This window comes from Spermophilus citellus, assembly GCF_964194105.1.
Source record: "Spermophilus citellus genome assembly, chromosome: 1".
Classification (NCBI taxonomy): domain Eukaryota; kingdom Metazoa; phylum Chordata; class Mammalia; order Rodentia; family Sciuridae; genus Spermophilus; species Spermophilus citellus.
The window spans coordinates 47177488-47199636 of NC_138182.1; the positions used below are offsets into that span (position 1 = coordinate 47177488).

At 34.7% G+C, this 22149-nt stretch overlaps 1 protein-coding gene across 6 annotated transcripts in view; it reads right to left on the bottom strand.

Annotated features, from left to right (window-relative positions):
* The window catches only part of NAA16 (N-alpha-acetyltransferase 16, NatA auxiliary subunit), a 58551-nt gene extending 37328 nt beyond the window's left edge, over positions 1-21223 (bottom strand). For 4 of the 6 annotated variants that reach the window (XR_014020429.1, XR_014020430.1, XM_081279720.1 and 1 more), the window contains exons 1-6: positions 20921-21223; positions 15974-16058; positions 14257-14361; positions 11461-11618; positions 9242-9376; positions 2143-2296 (exon numbers count right to left, since the gene is read on the bottom strand). Coding sequence is in view for 4 of the 6 variants with exons in the window: in XM_081279720.1 (XP_081135846.1) it covers positions 2143-2296; positions 9242-9376; positions 11461-11618; positions 14257-14361; positions 15974-16058; positions 20921-20974 (691 nt within the window). In the remaining 2 variants the exon portion in view is untranslated. Of the gene's footprint in view, positions 1-2142; positions 2297-9241; positions 9377-11460; positions 11619-12270; positions 12301-14256; positions 14362-15973; positions 16059-20920 lie in introns of all 6 variants that reach the window. The other 2 variants (XM_081279721.1, XM_081279722.1) reach the window with 2 other exon arrangements.
* Between the last annotated feature and the right edge of the window lie 926 nt (positions 21224-22149).

Genomic DNA, 22149 nt, shown 5'->3' on the forward strand with positions numbered 1-22149 from the left:
CCTGCTCAGTTCATATATTAAACAATTCTCCATTCAATTCTTAGTTTCCTTAGGTCACTAAAATTGGAAATGTTAACTTAGTAAAATTATAACACTATACACTTCATAGCAACAAACCACATAAGCCAAGTCCATATGCAAGTCACCTCTAAGCTTCAAATCTTTTTACTAAGTCACAAAAATTGGATGTGGATTTGGGAAATGCAAAGCACACCTAATCCAAGATGAAAGAAAGATTCTTAAAAATGAATACACCTCAAGTTCCTGTCCCCAACAGTTTCCATTCCCAATCAATTTCAAACAACACTGAAAAATAAAAATTAATAACATAACCTGCCTGTGTAAGTCATACAGAAAACTAGCTATATAGTCCAGATTATCGGCTCCCAAATTATCCTAATATATGGATGAATGTGGTTATGCAACAATTTGCAGAAGTTTTAAAACTATAAATGATCTCACCATATCATATTTACTTTTTATACATTCCCTATTGATGTTACAGGAGAGAGAAAGAACAGCAACCTGTGAATGCTGAGATTTAATCATGACACAGCAAAAACATCAGAAAAAAAATGTCTTTTTTTCTTTGCTCCCATCAACTGCAGATAATGGAATAAGAAAGAGGTCATAATATTTAATTATTTATCCATGTTTTACCAAGAGTCTGAAAAATAGTACTATCAACAATAATGGTATTAGTATTAATCACAATAAAAACTATAGTCACGTGCTATAATATTAACAAGAGAAGAGTACACCATTTAAAAATAAGGGGTCATGTACTAATATATACATATGGGGAAAGCGTGGAAAACTTTTAAATGAATATAACTAAGTCAAAGAAACCAATCTAGAAAAGCTACATACTGTATGATTCAAACCATATAATAAAGCAAAAACTATGGATAAGTAAAAAGATCAGCAGTTTCCAAGGGTTGGGGGAGAAGGAGATGAACAGGTAAACACAAAGGAATTTTAGGGAAATGAAAGCACACTGTATGATACCATAACAGTGGATATGTGTCATTATATATTTGTCAAAACCCATACAAAGTGAATGGGAGAGGCTGAGCTCTGTAGGGACAGGGGATAGATGGGAATCCTCAATACCATCAGCTCAATCTTGCTAATAAGATCTATTCATTTTCATGATGTTGGGCGAGTAAACCCAACACCAAAAAGTCTACTTTTTTCTTTTTTTTTTTAAGTAAGGGCTCTGGAGTCAGAAAGATGTGGTAATGTGTTTGGAAACTAATTCTACCACTTAAAGGCTGGGTAACTTCGGGCAAGTCCTCAACCTCTCAAAGCCTCAGTTTCCTCAATTATAAAATGGGAAAAATAAATAATACCCATCACAAATATGCTAAAATATTAAAGAAAATAAAGTAGTTTAATTAATACCATACTATGAAACACAGAAAGAGAAAAAAAAAGTATGAGCTATTAGCCATTGTTTTTAGCAGGTTTTAGAGGTGCTACAACTTTATGAAACTTAGTTGGACATTCTATTTAATACAGTATTGCTGAAGAACAGGTAACAAAGCTTCTGAAAACCTCTGTTAGACCCTCTACTGATGAACGTTAAAACTATTTATAAGGATCACACTTTCATAATCAGTCTATAATGAAAATAATACTTTAGTGATAATCCCAGTATCATCATTTATTTTCCTCAGTGTATTCTACTATATACGGATATACATATTTGATATGAAGGCAGTATAACATTCTGCTTAAGAAAATGAAATCTAGACCCAAATTCAACACTACCCACCTTACCAAGCACTGTGATTTGAGCACGTCATTTAAATCACATTTTTTCAATAGTTATATTGGCACTAATACTAATCACAATAAAACTAAATGATTCAAGGGCTATACATTAGCAAGTAGGAGCAGAGTATAGTAGTTAAAAGGAGTCATGTTGATTAATCTCCTTATCTCTAAAATCTATCAACAATGACATCATATGGCTGATATGAGGATTAAATTATTTAATAATGACTTAATAATAAAATGTTTAGAATATTACCTAATACATAGGAAGTGTTATTTAAGTGTAGGACAGAATAAAATATACATTTTTTTATTCCTTTCTTTAATTGAGGCCATTAAGAAAAATTTAAAAACTTGACTCACCCTTAATTTCTTCCACTAAAAGTTTATCACATATTTGTTTCTCATATGTTTCTATATGTTCCAAAGATTCCTGAAATAGATCTGCCTCTCTCATCACTTGATTCTGATATAGTATCAGTTCACTATACTCATAGTCTACTTTGTTGAGAGGGACCTAAAAAAAAAAAAAAAATGACCAAATTATCTTAATTTGTACAATTACATGAAGTAATTACAGATCTTTTATAAAATTGTTTCCTCAGAATCTTTTCTACAGATTTAAAAAGCACCCCATAGCAGTTACAAATAAAGAGTGATTAAGTGCATAGATAATTAATACAGTCTTCAAAACAAATAAAGGCATGTGATGTCTGTCTGTGGTCAAGTGGTCAGCAAATCCTATACTCAAGTATAAAAATGGCTCAAATCCTAAGGAATCTACCAAAAAAACTACTAGAACCAATGAAGGAGTTCAGTAGAGTCAATGAACAACCCAATGAAACAATTTAATCCACAGTAGCATCAAAAAGAACAAAGTATTTAGAAATAAATATAAGAAACATAGTCTAAATACTAAAAACTATAAAATGTGTCAAGAAAAATTAAAGATCTAAAAAATGGAGACACATTCTATTCCATGCTCATGAATCAGAACACTCAATACTGTCAGGATGGCAACTCTCCCCCAAATTCATCTATAAATTTAATGCAATCTCTATCAAAATCTCAGCAAGCTTTTTCACAGATATTGACAAGTTGATCCTGAAATTCATAACAAAATGCAAAGCACATTTTAAACTGTGCCAAATAATCTCAGTTAAAAAGAAAAAAGTCAAAAGGACAAGTGTTTCAAATATCAAACTTACTATATCTTATAGTAATAAAGAGAGTGTGGCACTGGTATAAAGACAGACATACATATAAAGATCCAGAAATAAACTCTTTTATTCCAGTCCACTAATTTTCCCCAAGGCAATGTAATAGGGAACAGGTAATGTTTAAATAATGTTGGGCTGGATTTATAGCTCAGTGGTAGAGCAACTGCCTAGCATGTGTGAGACAGTGAGTCTGATCCTTAGCACCACATATAAATAAATAAATAAATAAAATAAAGGTACTGTCCATCTATAACTAAAAATATTATTTTAATTTTTTTTATACTCTCTTAGTTGTCCATGGACCTGTATTTTATTTATTTATATGTGGTGCTAAGAAAAGAAGCCAGTGCTTCAAATATGCTAGGCAATCACTTTATCACTGAGCTATAACCTCAGCCCTAAAAATATTTTTTTTAAAAAGGCACAGTGGTGAATGCCTGTAATCCCAGCAGCTTGGGAGGCTGAGGCAAGAGGATCTCGAATTCAAAGCCAGACTCAGCAAAAGCGAGGCACTAAGCAACTCGGTGAGACCCTGTCTCTGAATAAAATTCAAAAAATAAGGTTGGGGATGTGGCTAAGTGCCAAGTATCCAAATTTAATCCCTGGTACCGAAAAAAGAAAAAAAATTTTAAAAAAAGAAAGAAAGAAAGAATGTTGGGAGTATTAAATATCCATATACAGAAACTACCCCACACACCTAATTAACATGCACAAAAATTAACTCAAAATGTGGTGGAGTGCTTGCCTAGCATGTGTTCGATCCTCAACACCACATAAAAACAATAAAATACTGTGTCCATCTACAACCAAAATTAATTAATTAATTGATTAAAAATGGATCAGAGACCTAAATGTGAGTGCTACAAAGAATTTTAGAAGAACTGGAGAAAATCTTTCTGAACACATGTATAAAAGAAAACACTGGGCTTTATCAAAATTTAAGACTTTTCCTTTATAAAATGCATTATTAAAAAAATAAATATTAAAAAAAATTCTCTCTCTCTCCTCTCTCTCTCTCTTAAAAAAAATAAAAATAAAATGCATTATTAATATAATGAAAGAAAAAGTTACAGACCAGAAGAAAATATTTGCTAATGATGTATTTGATAAGGAAACTGTATTCAGAGTATGTAAAAATTCGTACAAGTCAACTATAAAACAAACAACCCAAGTTTTTAAAAAACTAACAAAAAATGTGATTTGACACCTCAAAAAAATACAACTGGCAAATAAGATCATGAATAAAACTATGCAATATCATTAATCAACACAGAAATGTAAATTAAAACAAAGACAGTACTACATACTAAAATGCCTTCATCAAAAATTGAACAATAAAATCTTGGGGATATAAACAAACTAGAATCCTCATATAATGCTGGGAAAAATCCTGAGTCTCCAAAAATGACATAAATTTGTAATTTGCTATGGTTATCATTTGACAATGTGCTATAGTTCTATAATAATTATCTTTAGGGATAATTGGATAAAAGATAACTCTGTACTATTTTTGCAAATTCTTGTGAATTCAAGACTATTATAAAAAGATTTTTAAAAAATCAACCTATAGACAAAGAGTATAAAAATTTATTATTACAAAACAGATATTAAATGTTATCAAAGACTGGGGCTGTAGCTTAGTGATAGAGTAGTTGCCTAGGATGTGTGAGGCATTGGAATGTTCAATTCTTAGCACATGTATAAAATAAATAAAATCAAGGTCTATCAACAACTAAAAAAAATTTTTTTAAAGTAGATCAGAGACAACAGAAGTTAAGAGACAGGCAAGAAGCACAAATGAAGAATACATGCCTCAATATCCTCAAGTTACAATGTGGAGAACAAAGAGATACTGCAAATAGCTGCTGGCATCAGTCAGAGGTGTAAATATATTCCCTAATTGATTAAAGATAACTACTTAAAGAACCAAAATATTCATATAACTACATAAATAATAACATGAGAATAGTGAAGAGATGGTAAGGTGATAAAAGAGGGCTATATCCTAATCTATCTAGCACAACAAAAACTGGAAAATACTGAAAATAGGAATGGAGATATAAAGGACTATATATGGGCTCTGCACTGAGAATTATTTAGTAAGATAAAAATGATTCTAGCAGATAAAATTAGCTTGGATATCATTCCAAACACACACACACACACACACACACACACACACACACACCTTACCTTTATAGTAATTTGCTAAAAGTAAAAGTTTTCAGAAAATACAAAGAGAAGGACATCAACAAAAACATAAGGGTTTAGGGCTGGGGTTGTGGCTCAGAGGTAGAGTGCTCGCCTGACATGCGTGAGCCACTGGGTTCGATCCTCAGCACTAAATAAAAATAAAATAAAGGTATTATGTCCACCTACAACTAAAAAATAAATGCTAAAAAAAAATGGTAAGAGTTTAGACCTCCAAAACTTCACTCCTCCATAAAAGCAATTCAAAGAACTGGAAAAACCTGTTTGAATCAATTTTTTTTACAACTCTGGAAATTAATCAAAGGCTCAATAACAACACTGAGCTTTGTAGCATTTTAACCTGACCTAGTCATATTCCATGTTCTCTTAAATAGCATTAAAAAATAAGAGCCTGCATTTCTGAAGCAGTTTGGCAGCCCCTACAGCGAAAAGAGGGAAGAAGCTGGATCTCTTTCAAAGCCTCATCTCCCAAAGAATCACAAAGATCCAATGATTCCCTAGAAGACCACACATTCAAAGCTTGATCAGAGCAAAAACCTCGGGAAGGGGGGAGATGTTTGTTAAAAACAATTATGGATAAGTGTTTCACCTTTATAGTATCTGAAGCAATGAATAACAGACAAAAAAAAAAAAAAAAAAAAGATGGTATCCAAAAACCTTGAAGGACAAGCTAGGAATGAGGTGTCGACCATAGGGAATCTGAAAGACTCTGTAATATCTCCAAGAATCCATATACACACATGGCATGAGCATATGCTTAGGAAAGAGCTGAGAAGTCCTGAAGTGCTCACCTCTTCCTGATCTTAGATTCTGCACAAGCAGGAAGTGAAAGCTGAGGCAATGCTGTAAACTCTCCAAGTTGAATGTTGAAGGAATGCCCCAACATAACCACAGAGAAAAATCAACAAAAGTACAAGTTGGTTCTTTGACAAGATCAACAAAATCAATAAACTTTAGCTAGAATGACCAAGAAAAAAGAGAGAGAAGACTTATTACTAAAATAAGGAATGAAAGAAAGGATGTTACCACTATGAAATATATATACAATAAAAATTTCATGGTAACAAATTAGATACCTAGATAAAATGGACTAAATTCTAGAAAAGCATAAATCACCAAAACTGATTCAAGAAGAAATAAAAAAAAAAAAAATGTGAATAGACACATAACAAGAATAAGTAATCAATTAACTTTCCTCAAAGAAAAGGTCAGAACTAGAAAGTATCACAGATGAATTCTACCAAATGTTTACAGAAGAATTAACAACAATCCTTACAAATACATTCAAAAAATAAAACAGGAGGGAATACTTACCAACTTATCCCATAAGGCCAGTACATACTAATACCAAAACCAGACAGTCATCAAAAGAAAACTATAGACCAGCATCCCTTGCCCTAATATCCTTTAACCTTGTTAATAATCAAGATAACACAAAAGAAAAATGGGAAATAAACTTCATTCCCACAAGATTGGGGCATTTAAATTAGTAAAGCTGGCAAGGGCTGTGGCACATACCCTTAATCCCAGCTACAGGGAAGCTGAGCCAGGAGCCTCAGTAACTTAGCAAGACCCTATCTCAAAATAAAAATCAAAAGGGCGAGGGACATAACTCAGTGGTACAGCTCTCCCAGAATAGCAAAATTAATAAACAGAGCTACTTCAGAGTGTGACAATACAAGGTCTAGCAAAGCTGAAGATATGCAAAGAGCTAAAACTCTTCAATTCCAGCTTCAGTTTTACACTAATGACAAACTTACAAATATGGCCAATGAAACAGTAGACAAGGGATATTCACCACAGCACTATTTATCTAATGGAATACCAAACAGTAATTAAAAGTGGATAAAGTAGGCCTACATGTATTAACATGGATATGTCTTTTAAAATGTTGAATGAAAAAAACTGCATTATTCACATATTTTTTAAATAATTTTTTAGTTGTGGATGGACACAATGTCTTTATTTTATTCATTTATTTTTATGTAGTGCTTAGGATTGTACCAGTGCCTCACAGGTGCTATGCAAGCACTCTACCATTGAGCTACAACTCCAGCCCTACATTTTAAATACATAAAAAGAAAGTTTTGGTTTTTTGTTTTGGGGGGGTTTTTTTGGTACCAAGGATTGAACTCAGGGGCACTGAACCACTGAGCCACATCTCCAGCCCTATTTTATATTTTATTTAGAGACAGTGTCTCACTGAGTTGTTTAGGGCCTTGATGAGTTGCCGGGGCTGGCTTTGAACTCTCATCCTCTTGCTTCAGTCTCCTGAGGCCCTCCCATGCCACCACACACGGCTAGTTTGTATCTTTTATAGATTTATGTATAAAATAAACATGACAAAGAATGAAGTACAACAATTTCAGAATAGTGGTTACCACTGGAGAAGCATATGAAAGGCATTTACCTATTTCTGTAACTTCTTTTTTTTTTTTTTTTTTAAAGAGAGAGTGAGAGAGGGGGGAGAGAGGAGAGAGAGAGAGAGAGAGAGAGAGAGAGAGAGAGAGAGAGAGAGAGAGAGAGAGAATTTTTTTAATATTTATTTTTTAGTTCTCGGCGGACACAACATCTTTGTTGGTATGTGGTGCTGAGGATCGAACCCGGGACGCACGCATGCCAGGCGAGCGCGCTACCGCTTGAGCCACATCCCCAGCCCCTCTGTAACTTCTTTTTTAATGAAATCTGGAGCAATTCTGCAAAATGTTAACATTTTGTTTCTCTAATGATATATAGTACATGCTTTTGTATTTTTCTAATTTATATATAAATATATTAGGATGCATTTATATATAAAACAAAAAATACATGACTGTATGTATGTAAATATGTGTGTGTATACACACACACACACACACACACACACACATATACACACATATATATGCATGCTTTGGGGTGTGGGTTGTTGGACATCAAACCCAGGGCTTTGAGCCCACTAAGCAGGCACTCAACCACTGAGCTACAACTCTTGCCACATAAATAATATATAACAGAGTAACAATTCCACAACTATTTTCATTTTTACATATTTTCTTTACCATTTGGATACGTTGGCATTATAGCATAAGACTTTTTATATTATTTGTTTTAAGAATTTTACATTTAAAATTTTTCCAACTATGTCAGAAAATTTTTCAAGTTTTTCCATAGGTTTCAAATTTGGGAGCAGAGCAATTTATTTTTTTTTATAATCAATCACAGAATAATATTTATTCATTTGGCATTATGCCCTATAAATAGGCACCATGCTAGAGACACATTTTAGAAAGATATATTTCCTACCTAGAAGGGACCAGTCTCTTGAAAGATACTTATAATTTACAAATAATTTATATGTTGTATAATTAAAATTTATAATTTGGTTGCTTATCTAGAATGCAGTTCTCGATGAACACTGATGAAACTATATATAGACAGCTTTCTGCATCCTTCCTGGTCTTGTCACAAGACCAAGGCTTATCAGCAAGTTTCTCTGTAGGCTAAAAACTACCTTCTTATCCAGGTCACAATTCAACTCTCAAATGTTTTCTGTCCTGTATTTTTTTTAATTGGTTGTTCAAAACATTACAAAGCTCTTGACATATCATGTTTCATACATTAGATTCAAGTGGGTTATGAACTCCCAATTTTACCCCAAATACAGATTGCAGAATCACATCAGTTACACATCCACATTTTTACATAATGCCCTATTAGTAACTGCTGTATTCTGCTACCTTTCCTATCCTCTACTATCCCCCCTCCCCTCCCCTCCCATCTTCTCTCTCTACCCCATCTACTGTAATTCATTTCTCTCCTTGTTTATTTTCCCATTCCCCTCACAACCGCTTATGTGTAATTTTGTATAACAATGAGGGTCTCCCTCCATTACCATGCAATTTCCCTTTTCTCTCCCTTTCCCTCCCACCTAATGTATCTGTTTAATGTTGATCTTTTCTTCCTGCTCTTCCTCCCTGGGAGCAGAGCAATTTAGAAATCTCTTCTTCAGTTGTGGAAGGTATGAAAATATATTAAAATGAAGCTCTTACTTGCTGAGTTTGTCTAAATTCTTCCAGTAGTTTTAGTGCCATATCATAATCTTTCAGCAAATGGTATGCAATGGCATATCCAATCCAGGAAGCACGCTGTGTTGGGCGCAACTGAAGAAGCTGGTATCTTGTCTCCTTCAAAAAAAATTTTTGTTGTTATTGTTTTAGCTCTTTTTAACCTTCTCTAAAATGTTTATATTTCATCAGAGCTTTAAGAAAAGATCTAATACTTTTAACACCTTTCTAATGAACTGAATCAACAAATGCCAGTTCCAGAATAAGAATAAAGCTGTCACTGAAAACTTTCTTACCTTTGTATGACAAAATTTTCCTCTGACAAAACATTTTCTAAGAGAAACCAAGGTAGTTTATTATAACAGATATTTTTAAAACATCTGAAATTACAATATATTTACATTGTTAAATTTGAGTCCAAAAATAGGATGGATAAAGCAAGAGAAACAATCACTGACCAGACTCTCACAACAGAAATACACCCAATGCTACTGTAATACAGCTCAAGTCCTATACTACTTAGGGACAAAACACCAGAAATTCCACCATGTTTGGCCCAGAAGAGGTATCTACCCTAGCAGAAATTCAGTCTCCCTACACAAACCGATAACTCCAAGCTCAACTCCAAGCTCATTTCTCCAAGTTTTAGACAAATGCCACTGCTTGGAGAAACAGGTCACACGAAGAACACTAACTGCAAAGGAATAGGAAAAATGCCACATTTAGTTTCCACAACTCTGTTGTTAGATGGTTGAAAAGAGTGCCAAGTGAATCCATCCACACAGAGATCCCCTTAAGATCCTTTTTTTTAAAAAGAAATTTTTTTTAATATTTATTTTTTATTATAGGTGGACATAATATCTTTATTTTTATGTGGTGCTGAGGATCGAACCCAGTGCCTCACACATGCTAGGCGAATGCTCTACCTCTGAGCCACAACCCCAGCCCCTTAAAAAGAAATTTGACAAAACTCCTCAGACTCTGCCCTCATGTGTCTTGTTGCCTTTAACATATGACATTAAGTTATATCACTCTATCCCTTATTTTCACTGTTACTTCTCTGTCACTCTCATTTCTTAAATCTGGGTGGTTTTATTCTCTGTCAAATTCTGCCATTAGCCTGGGAAAATGCAACACTAATGTGGGTCACCTACCCAATAACCTATCATTTTAGTTCCAAGATTTCCTCATCTTTAATCATCTCCTTCTCCACCCTGCTTCAGGGAACCACTTTCACAACCACACCCTAAACACTCATATGCCACTCAGAAATCATAAATCCACCTATCAAACTCTAACCACAGTTCCTATCCTGCCAATGCTCTCCCTTGGTGACATTTCTACCTTTGTTATTTAATACCACTAAAGTTCCCCACATCTTTCCCTTTCACCACCAGTTCCTTTTTAACTTATTTCACGATAACTCTCTTAAATTATTTCACAATTTAGTTTAACAACCACTGCCTTGCCAATATTCTTAAATTCCTAAAGATAACTGATTTAACTCCCACCACACCCAGGTTACACACTGAAGAAAAACACACCTATACACACACCTTGAAGAATGGTGCATTATGAAATACAACAGAGTCCTTGCAACTGCTGCAAAAATCTAGGTTTGGGTCTGAGCTTTACATGGCAGTTGGAGGGCAAAAGAAAGAAGTATATGAATTTATTTAAAAAGAACTGTTAAGAGTTGGTGGTTCCTTCATATAATAAAGTGAGAATTTCATTCTGGACATACTGATTTTAGGATACTATGTGGTATAAGCATGTGGAGATGCCCAGCAGAGCTGAAGATTGTCTGAAGAGGTCTAAACTACAGAAAGACTGACTTATAGCAATCCTTCTCAAGTTATTTTATATGTACTAACATGTAATAAAGCTAACAAATCTATACATTGAATTTCAATTACAAAAGTTGAATGTCAAACTCACAAAAGTGTAGCATTTGCACATATGAGACATTCTTTTAAAAAAGCATTAAATGAATAAATCATTTATTTATCCTTATTTGATGCTCAGGTATAAAGTTTCATAATTACTATTGCAGGAAGGTCCCAACTGACTTCCCCTTCTGCTGCAGATTCTAATCAATCAAACATACACAATATTGGCTTATGCTCACCACATTCTGAATTCGCATCCTTTTAAAATCAATCTGTGATTTTAAAAAAATGTACATTTAAAACTAAAGTACTTACTCGGTAACCTTCAAGATCTCTCATTTGGATCTGCAACAGAGAAAGATCCCTCAAAATTTGCAAATTATCTTTATCTAACTTGAGGGCATTTCGGTAACACTTAATAGCTTCATCATATTTCTTATCGGAACGCTGCAGGAGCCCATATACATGCCAACCTATTAAGTTAAGGAAATAGAGACATTCACAGAAACCAGAATATAAAATGTTAACAAAATGATATTTTATCTAAGATTTGTTTCAGAATGATCTAGGACCAGAGTAAAGGGAACACTGAGGGGTGATGAAGATGAAACCAGATAAAACTTGACTGACAATTGTTTAATTGTTGAAACTGAGTGACAGGCACAAAGAAGATCATTATTCAATCCTCTTCATTTTTCTATGTGCTTGAAACTTTCTACAACTTTTACCTAACTTTAGAAACTTCTTAGCAAAAGTTCTTTACATTTTTCTACCTCGATTCCCTCACTTTTTTTTTAATCCCAGTAGCCTCAAAATTTACTTACACAAAAATCACAATTATCTTTTTTTCAAAAAGGCTTAATTTGTATTTTATTTTATGTATTTATTTGTGGTTCTAGGGATGCCTCACACATCTAGACATGCATTCTACCACTGAGTCAAGACACCAGAATGCAATTATCTTTTAAAACAAGTTTACGTTCAATGAATTCTAAAATATGTAAAATATCTAAAATATCACTAAGTTCACTAGTGATAATAAAGACCACAAAAATTAAGTACTTCTCACAAATTAAAGTCTTAACAGATCTTGGAGCCAAAAAAACCAACAACTATCATACTTACATGCCCTCTCTCTTCACTCTTGGGTAGGCACTGGGATAGAAAAATAAGTATTTAGTATTTTGGAAGAACACTAAGCTAAATATGTGAAAACACTAGTAAGTCTATTCATGTTCAATATTAGTTGCTAAGTGAGATTGTAATGCAAAATTTAAGATATAAGAGCACTAAGTAAAAAGACTGTAAATAAAAATATACATAGGCAAAAGAAATGAAAATCATTTTCAATGATCCATTTTTTAAAAATACTTTTTTAAAAAATATATTGGAATACTATCTAAAGAAAACTACAATTGTAAAGATTCAGTGAAGTAGCCAGGCATTGTGAAACAAGCTTATCATTCCAGCTACTCAAGAGGCTGAAGTTAAGAGAATCACAACATCAAAGCCAGCAAGGGCAACTTAGAGAGATCCTGCCTCAAAATAATAAATAAAAAGGGGTAGGCAATCAGAGAAATGAAAAGTTGTGCTGCAATTGTGTACAATGAATCAAAATGCATTCCGCTTTCATATAATTAAAATAAATGAATATTTTAAAAACTACACATTTCTGTATAATTTTAAATCATAAAATACTATACATGTATGTGTCCTTGATACTTATGAATTTCCTAATTTACATTCTCTTTTCTTAGATCAGTGAAAATATACGTTTTTCAAGATAGCTAAAAATTTAACTAATAAAATATGTAGAATATCAACATTAAATGGGGGGGTAGGGTTATAGCTCAGTAGTGGAGCAACCCTGGGTTCCATCCCCAGTACCAAAAAATTAAAACAAAAATATTTCAGTAAAGTAACAGCTATGTCCCTGTGCATCAACAGAAACCAAGCAAATAATCAATATAGTGTCTTTCTTGATATTAAATAAATAACACTGAAGGAAGGGGTGGTTGCTTGTTTGTTTTCCAGTACTCTTAAATTTTATGCCTTACTCCTAAAGATAACTGATTTAACTCCTACAACACCCAGGTTATGCACAGCTGAAAAAAAAAACACACCTGGGGCTGGGGCTGTAGCTCAGTGACAGAGTGCTTGCCTAGCATGTGTGAGGCACTAGGTTCAATCCTCAGCACTACATAGAAATAAACAAATAAAATAAAGGCATTCTGTCCATCTACAACTACAAAAAAAAAAATTAAAAAAAAAACACGCCTATACACACACCTTAAAGAATGTGCATTTTCAATTTCAACAGAGTCCTTGCAACTGCTGCAAAAATCTAGGTGTAGGGTGTAAGTGTTATATGGCAGTAGGAGGGCAAAAGAAAGAAGTAAATGAAGAATTTATTTAAAATGAACTGTTAAGGGCTGGGGTTGGGGCTCAGCAGCACAGCGCTTGCCTAGCATGCATAAGACACTGGGTTCGATCCTCAGCACCACATAAAAAAAATAAATAAAATAAAGGCATTCTGTCCATCTACAACTACAAAGAAAAAAAATTTTAAATGTTATAAAAAGAACTGTTAAGAGTTGGGAGTCCCTGGGGCTGGGTCTCGGGCTCAGCAGTAGAGCATGTGTGAGGCACTGGGTTGCATTCTCAGCACCGTATAAATAAATAAAATAAAGGTCCATCAACAACTAAAAAAAAGAAATGGTGGTTCCCTCATACAAGAAAGTGAGAATTTCATTCTGGACATAAATGATTTTAGGATACTAGGTAGAGTAAGCACATGGAGATGCATGCTATACAAGTATTCTACTACTAAGTCACACCCAAAGCCAAACCTGTTTTAAAAAGTAAATATGCACATACACACTTTATAGGGATTCTTTAAAATACACCAATAAACAAACAAGGAGTAGGAAACTGATGAAACTATTAATTACAAAATGTCAGTAATTATTAGAGATGAGTAATGGTTACAAAGACTTCACTGGATTCTCTTCTACGTAGATTTAAAAGTTTTCATACAAAAGGTTTTTTAGTTTGAATTAAGAGAAAAAATAGTAAATAAGTAAAATAAACTATATTACTATAAAAGGATACAGACATGACTCTTGACATCATTACGAAGTCCTTTACGAACAAATTCATATGCTTCTTCTTTTTTTCCTAAACAGTTCAATGTTAATCCTTTCATAGCCAAAGTCTCTGAAAAATAATGTTAATCTCTATATAATATTTGAATATATAATATTCAAATTATTCTCTTAGCACTATTTTAATATTTGAAAACTGAAGGATTGATACTGCTTTAATGCTTACACTAGTCATCTTTTTAATCTCAGAACTTTTCTACAAATACAAAAAAATAAAACTACACTTAAGTATTTTCTTAAAGTTTAGTCCAAATCCTTTTCTAAAAACTCCTTAGGTTATAATTAAGTTGTTCAAATGCTTTCTGTCCTTTCAAAACTATAAAAAATGTTGATATCCCACAGATAAAATTAACAAAGCAGACTCTTAGGTCCTACTGAATTAAATGTATTACAACTCACTATTCCACAGCTTTCCCTGAGATCAATTCTAGCCAATCATCATCTAATTTACATCACAAAAACAATGAATCTACCTAATAGATAGACAGAACTTAAATAATATATTCAATATTGGAACAGAATTTCAACTAATTCTTATCTAATTAACATCAGCTTGAATTTCAAGAACATAGGGACTACAGGAGTGAATAAGTTAGCAAGTTAATAAATAAGGATTGTTTAGAATAAAATAATCTCTCAATAATCCACAGAAGGGAATAGACAAAAACAGCGGTTTTCAAACTGAGCTCCATAGACTTTGGAATTTTCAGAACTCAGTGATCCAGCTGCCCAGACCCCAATAACCAAACATCTCTCATCTCTCTTACATATTGAACTTTTGAGACTCCATTTTGATAAAGGTTCCATAGCTAAAAAGCTTGAAACTAAGTTTTAAATTTCAAAAATTCCATGAAAGGGAAGATTCATTTCCTTCAACATTACTACAAAAGTAAGCAAGGGTCAGCTTATTTTCCCAATAAAGTGTTTTCAAGAATTCCTTCTGTTGTTCAGAGACCTCAACTAGTTTTGCTATGACACAGAATCCTGTTTTTTTGACTACCCAGATCCTTTGAAAAACACTGAAAATGGATGAAGCAAACACCAGTGCTAGATAAACAATACAATATACACAATCTAATGGTAGATCAACAGTATAAAAGCACATCTGCCAAAGAATAAAACACATGTGACTATCCTCACACTACTTCTGTATTATAAATATTGTCCTAGTTTTATATACAGAAAATCAAGGTCTAAACAAATTCTATTCAAAAATCAGGCCTATAACTTGAACAGGTTGAGCATCCCTAATGCAAAAAACTCAAAAGTCAAAGTTTTCTGAGCACCCATAGGTTCAACATGTATTCCACAACTTTTAGATTTCAGATTTTTGGATAAGGTATATTCACTTGTAGTCTATGCAAAATTCCAAACTCTTAAAAACTCTGAAATCTAAAATAGTCTGGTCTCAAGCATTTCAGATAAGGGATATTCAGCCTGTTAATTACCTCACCCAATTTTCCCAATATATCTCACCTAAATATACTACAAACACTGAAGCATAATAAAGTAGTCTAGAATAAGTCTTATATGAAGCATAGCTAAAAATGAACTCAATAGAGAACTTCAAGGCCTTGGAATATGGGAAGTACTCTTTCATTTTTAAGTATCCTATCTGATTTTGGAATCAAATTTCTCTAGGGCAATCTCTCAACAGACAATACCTCCATGTTCAGCAAATTTGGGGTTCGAAAGAATCATCTTGCAAAACTTGAGGCAATTTTTGTACTGCTTCTGTTCATAACATTTCTGCAAAGAAATATGAACAAAAATTATTTTATAAAATGAATGCGTAATGAAGCACCTTTTCACTGCATCATATAAATTCTAAATTTAAGATCCAAAATAAGGTCTAAAACAAGACTTGTAATCAATTTATATCACTCAAAACATGAAGTGTACTTTTGTTACCTACTCTTTGCCAAACTGTTCTAGAATCTGAGTATTTTTACTTTAACAGGAGATAAAGAAAAAAGACATTTAGTAAATAGGAAATTTATCAACCAATACTGCCACAGAATTTAACTGAAAATTCAAAAGCAAAACATGTGTGATAACAGAAAAATATTAGAACACTCCATTAAAAGTCTTTGCTATTTCAAGAATGAAACCAAGACCCAAAACACACATTAAAAAATGACATTTATTGAGTTATTACTATGTATCTGTACAAAACTTGGCATATCTTAATGCTTTCTCTTTCTTTTTTTTGGTACAAGAGATTGAATCCAGGGACACTTAATCATTAAGCTATATCCTCAGCCCTTTTTATATTTTATTTTGAGACAGGGTCTTGCTAAGTTGTTTAGGGCCTTGCTAAATTGCTAAGGCTGGCTTTGAACTCAAGATCTTCCTGCCTTAGCCTCCTGAACCACTGGGATTACAGCATGCATTACCACACCCAGCTTTATTTGTGTTTTAAGTCATACATAAAGATTATATATAGTAATGGGATACCATCAAATGTTTAAATACTACATACATTGCAAAATGCTTAAATTAGGCTAAACATTTACCTACTCAAACATTTACCATTTCCTTATGAATGAAAATCCGTTCTTCTAGCTTTTTGAAATCCACAGTATATTATTATTATTTACAGCCAACCTACTCTACAGCAGCATACCAGAATTTCCTGCTCTTCTCTAATTATAACTTGGTACCCACTGTTCAGCCATTCCTCATCCCCTGCCCCCAGAATTCCCACTGACCTCTGGTAACATACTCAACTTGTATGAGATCAACTTTTTCAATATTATTCACATAATAATATTTCTGTGCTTGGCTTATTTCACTTAATAATTATCTCCACTTCTACCCATGCTGCTGAAAATGTCAGGATTTTGTTCTTTTCTTTAATGACTGAATAATACTCTATTGTGAGTATGTACCACATTTTATTTATCCATTCATTAGTTCATGGACACTTAGGTTGTTTCCACTAGCTGTTGTGAACAGGGCTGCAATGAGCATACGAAGATAAATATCTCTTTGACACACCGATTTCATTTCCTTTAGATATTTTGTGAGGAGCCTCCATACTGTTTTCCAAGATGGCTGTACTAATTTACATCCCCACCAACAATGCCAGTAAGTCCATGGGTACTTACTCTTCTCCATATCCTCATCAGCACTTATCTTTAGTCTTTCTGCCATCTTAGTTCTTATAACAATTCCTTAAGGTAGGTATCATTACTTCTACTTTGCAAATGTGGAAACTGAAACTTGAGAATGCAAAAACTTGTTTATAAGTAGTTCACTTAGCTGAAAACTCTGGTCTAGCTCCAAAGACCATCACTAGCCCAACACAAGCATAAGCAACATCTTTATTCCTAAATGCTACCAGTTCAGGCTAAGTGATCAATGCACTGATCAAGAGAACATGTCATCTCTTTCACTCTTCCTCACTTATGCTATTCAGAAAGACTGGATGTTCTATCACTCAGGATGATGAGCTTAACCCTACTTTAAGGCTTCTACACTGTGTTCCTTCCCCTGAAATGTTCTTTCTGGGATATTCCCATGGCTGATTTCTTATTATACAAGTCTCACACATTGACATGATCATGCTAGCTAATCTGCTACCCTCCTATCCTTCCACCACTACATATATTTTTCTTTATAGTGTTATATTATTTTAAATTTTTCTTTATTTATTGCCTATTTATTATCTGTTTCCCACTATGGCCTAAGTTCGAAGAAAGAAGTGGTCTTGTCTAGCATAAAAACATTTGTCATAGCACTTTCATGACCTAGACAAATTGGAATACTCAATAAATACAACCTCCTAAATCAAAGCAAAATGGCAATTTATATCACTTAAAACATAAGTGTACTTTTGTTACCTACTCTTTTGCCAAACTGTTCTAGAATCTGAGTATTTTTACTTTAATAGGAGATAAAGAAAAAAGACATTTAGTAAATAGGAAACTTATCAACCAACACTGCCACAGAATTTAACTGAAAATTCAAAAGCAAAACATGTGTGATAACAGAAAAATATTAGAACACTCCATTAAAAGTCTTTGCTATTTCAAGAATGAAACCAAGACCCAAACACACATTAAAAAATACAAAAGATAAGGACATGGTTAAATCATTGCAACAGTGGTTCAATGTAGGGTGAATTTTAAAAGTTATCATAGAAAAGAATGTTTAAATTGAGTTTGATTGCCTCTGAGGAAGGAAACTAAATATCTGTAATACAATGATAGTAAAGAAACCTAAATTTTCAACCATGTGAATATATTACTTATTCTAAAAATACTGTAGAAAAACAATCTGAGTTGGACTTGGAGTTCACCTGACAAATGACAAGAATGTGGGGAGGGGAAACACAGAAGGAACCACTGGGGAAGAAGGAAAGAAAAATATTATATATTTTTTTCTGACTTACCAAGTGTTAAGTAACACTTTTACTGGAAACATTTACTGTGTGTCAGGCACAGTTCTCAATTAATCTTTATTTAAGTTCCTGATACTCCATTTTAAATGAAGAATCTGAGATAGTTATTGAGCTTACCAAGCTAGGGTCAGAACCACAATTCTTATACAGGTAGTTTGGCTCTGGAGTCCAAGTATTCTAGTAAAGGAGTCTAAGTTCAATAAGGAACTATTTATTGCACACTTAATAGAAGAAAAAAAAAGACAGATTCTGGGTCCAACTTTATTATTAACCTGACTCAGAACCTTAGACACTTGGTCATTTACCATTCCTGAGTTTGATTTGTCTTATCATAAAAGAAAGCATGAAATAGCTCCAAAGTTAATACAATGCAATGCTGACAGCCAGTCTAGGGAATAAGACAGATATAAGCCAAAGAGAGTATGTAATAAGCCATTTGAGTAATTTATATGAACGTGTTTAAGTATAGAAAAAAATTACTGTTGGTGGCAAAGCACTTTGGTTAGTGCTTACATTAACAAAACTTAAAAATAATTTCTTAATAGGAATTTTTGTTTGCCATGGAATTTGTTGTAGCAAAATTTTACCCACATTTATTGCAATTGCAATGATAAAATCATTCACTTTTCAGCGACCTCCCCAATTCATGCAACTTTATAGTAAACATTTTGTATGCCCAGTTAAAAAAATGTTTTCCCCAACATTTCCCAATTTATTGGGGATAAAGTTACTTCAGTAGCATCATTATCTTTTTGTAACCTAAGTGTAATAACTCATGGAAATGTTTTCTTCTGTATGCTGATACATGATTTGAACTAGAAAATACTTATACAGAGAGAAAAGAAGTATCCTCTTTTAGAAACAATGCCAAATGGCCTTAAATCCAAGATGATCTCTTATTAATGCTTCAGATCTCCTGGACAAAAAAATTTTTTAAACCTGAAGGGGCAAAGAAATTCATTCCTCCAATTTCACAATGCATAAAATAGAAGGGTATAAGAAAAACAAAAGTAATAAACATATGAAGCCCAATGAAGCAATCAGTCATGCTTTAATCATTAGTATTTTTATGTTTTTACACTTGTCTCTGGTTTGCTCAACACTAAGCTCACATAATATTAAGATTTAAAATTTTCTTCCCATCTATTATATATCATTCTTAACATTTTAAAGACTGTTGTTTTTATTGGCTTTGAATATCTATGAATTTTTATCAGTCGGTGATAATATGTGGAAATATTCTATAATTAGTATTTTATTTATAGTCAAGTCAAGCAACAGCTAACCGCTATTTAGCCAACACATGCTTTCAATACATATTCACCCTTAGAATCTAAACGCTTGTTCTGCAACTACACAATTTGATTTCAGATAAAAAGACAAGACTACGAAAGACAGCTATCAATTAACAACATTAGTTTCAGGTACTGAGTCTCCAGGGTCTATTGAGAAAAGCAAAGGTTCCCCTCCTCCCTGTAAGGACGCAACCTGCAAAACTGTGAAGGGCCCAGGGACGCGGGCACATAGCCCAAGGAAAACCCCTTGTCGACTTAGCAGCGGTGTCATTATCGAGTCACTGTTCAAGCTTCTGCTCGGAAACAAAAATAAATGCTCCCAAGTGCAAAACCAGTTGGTTTTACGAGTTAAAAGCAAACAGCTGTTCCAGTTTCTGACAACTTAAAAGTGCAGTTCGAGTCACCTATTCACTTCTCAACAAGGGTAAGTACAGTACATTACAAACAAGAAAACACTCTCCCAAAGGGAGTTGGGCTTAATTTTCCCATAACCTTAATTAATCAGGGTCCCCACCCACCAGCTGACCGCTCCCACTTTGACAGGTATTGGGGTGCAGTGTCATCGAGTAAATACTAAGCATCCAGGAACAATCCCGGGAGGGGGGGAGACCAGGGAAACAAACAGGGGAGGATCCAGGCGCCGCAGAGGACCCGGGGACCAACGCTGTCCCCGGACTGCGGGAAGTTTCTGGAAAGCGCGCGGCAAGGGCGAGGCGAGGCGAGCCGCACCGCTGCAGAAGGAGGGCCGGAGCGCGGAGCGGCCCTGGCGGCCTCCTCGGCCGCGGGGCGGGGAACTCGGGCTCCGAGGGTTCTGAGGTAAACAAAGAGCGCAGCGGAGACCGAGCCGGGCCGGCACCACCGCCGCCACCGCCCGCCCACCGCAGGAGCCCTTGGGCCCTCTGGCCGCTCACCAAAATGCGTTTGAAGAGGTTGCTCTCCTTGGGCGGCAGCTGCACGTTTGGCATCGCGGCGGGCGGTGAGACTGGCTGTCCGGCGTCTCTTTTCCCAGGGGTAGGCACTAGAACTAGTCGCTGCTCTGAGTAGGGCCGCAAGAGACGGGTTACTGCATTAGCCTAGACTCGGGGCTGGGCAGCCAGGGCGGGGCTGCTTGGCAGACTGGCAAAGGAAAGAATCTATGCAGGACACGCTTTTGCTAACTCTGGCCACAGTTTCTGGCGAGCGCTCCCGCGCGCTGCAAGATGGCAGCCAGGGCCCGCCCCCCTGGAGCTGAAGCGGGCGGGGACGCCGGGGGCTGGGCGCACGCGCAGAGCGCAGCATCCCCGACGCGCTCAGGGAGGCGGGGGCGAGAGGGCAAAGGACTGGGGCTGATTGGCGTAAGGCTGCTGTCACCAGAACTCAATGCCTAGGGCTTATCATGCACCATAAACCCTAAAACTCTGGCTTGAATTGCGCTTCTGGCCCAAGATAACGTAGGCTATTCCCGAGTCAGATATTTTTTACATTTCTCCTCTCTCAGCAACTTAAACCGTGCTCTTCACATAATAGAACCTGCATGTAGGACAAATTTATTTTCCTTCCCTTCCCCACACTATTTAGACTCTTAAGAGGGGCCTTCTCTTTTCAGTGCAGATCTAGAAAATGGTCACGCCTATGTGAGGACACACGGGCAGGCCTTGAAGTGAGCAACTTAATGTGAAAGAAACTTCAGAAAAATATTCCCAACCATTTAGAGCACCTACCATTTTCAGTGGGAATTATGATGGTTTTATGGGGCCATGAATCTTCCAGATCTACCTCTTCTTATATATATACAAGCCATGTGAATAATAATAACATAATTATAATAATAGAAACAGGATTCAAACTCAGGATCTTCGAATTCAGGGATACTTTCTACAATAAATAAAAGAGCATAATGATAGTAATGTTTGTGTCTAGACAAATACAGATATACATTTGTAACACGAATAACTGCATCTACAACGTTACTTTAGTATTAAGGCATATTTAAATATTAAATACATAAATACATATCTTGGATTGTAACTTGTGCATATTTATGAAACTATAGAGTGATTGATGCTTAATTGCATTTAATAGGTCGTAATGAGTGCTGAGCTGGTATTTGATTTTTCTTCTCTCTTGTCTGAGTTGGTTGGAAATGGGAGAAAGTAGGCAT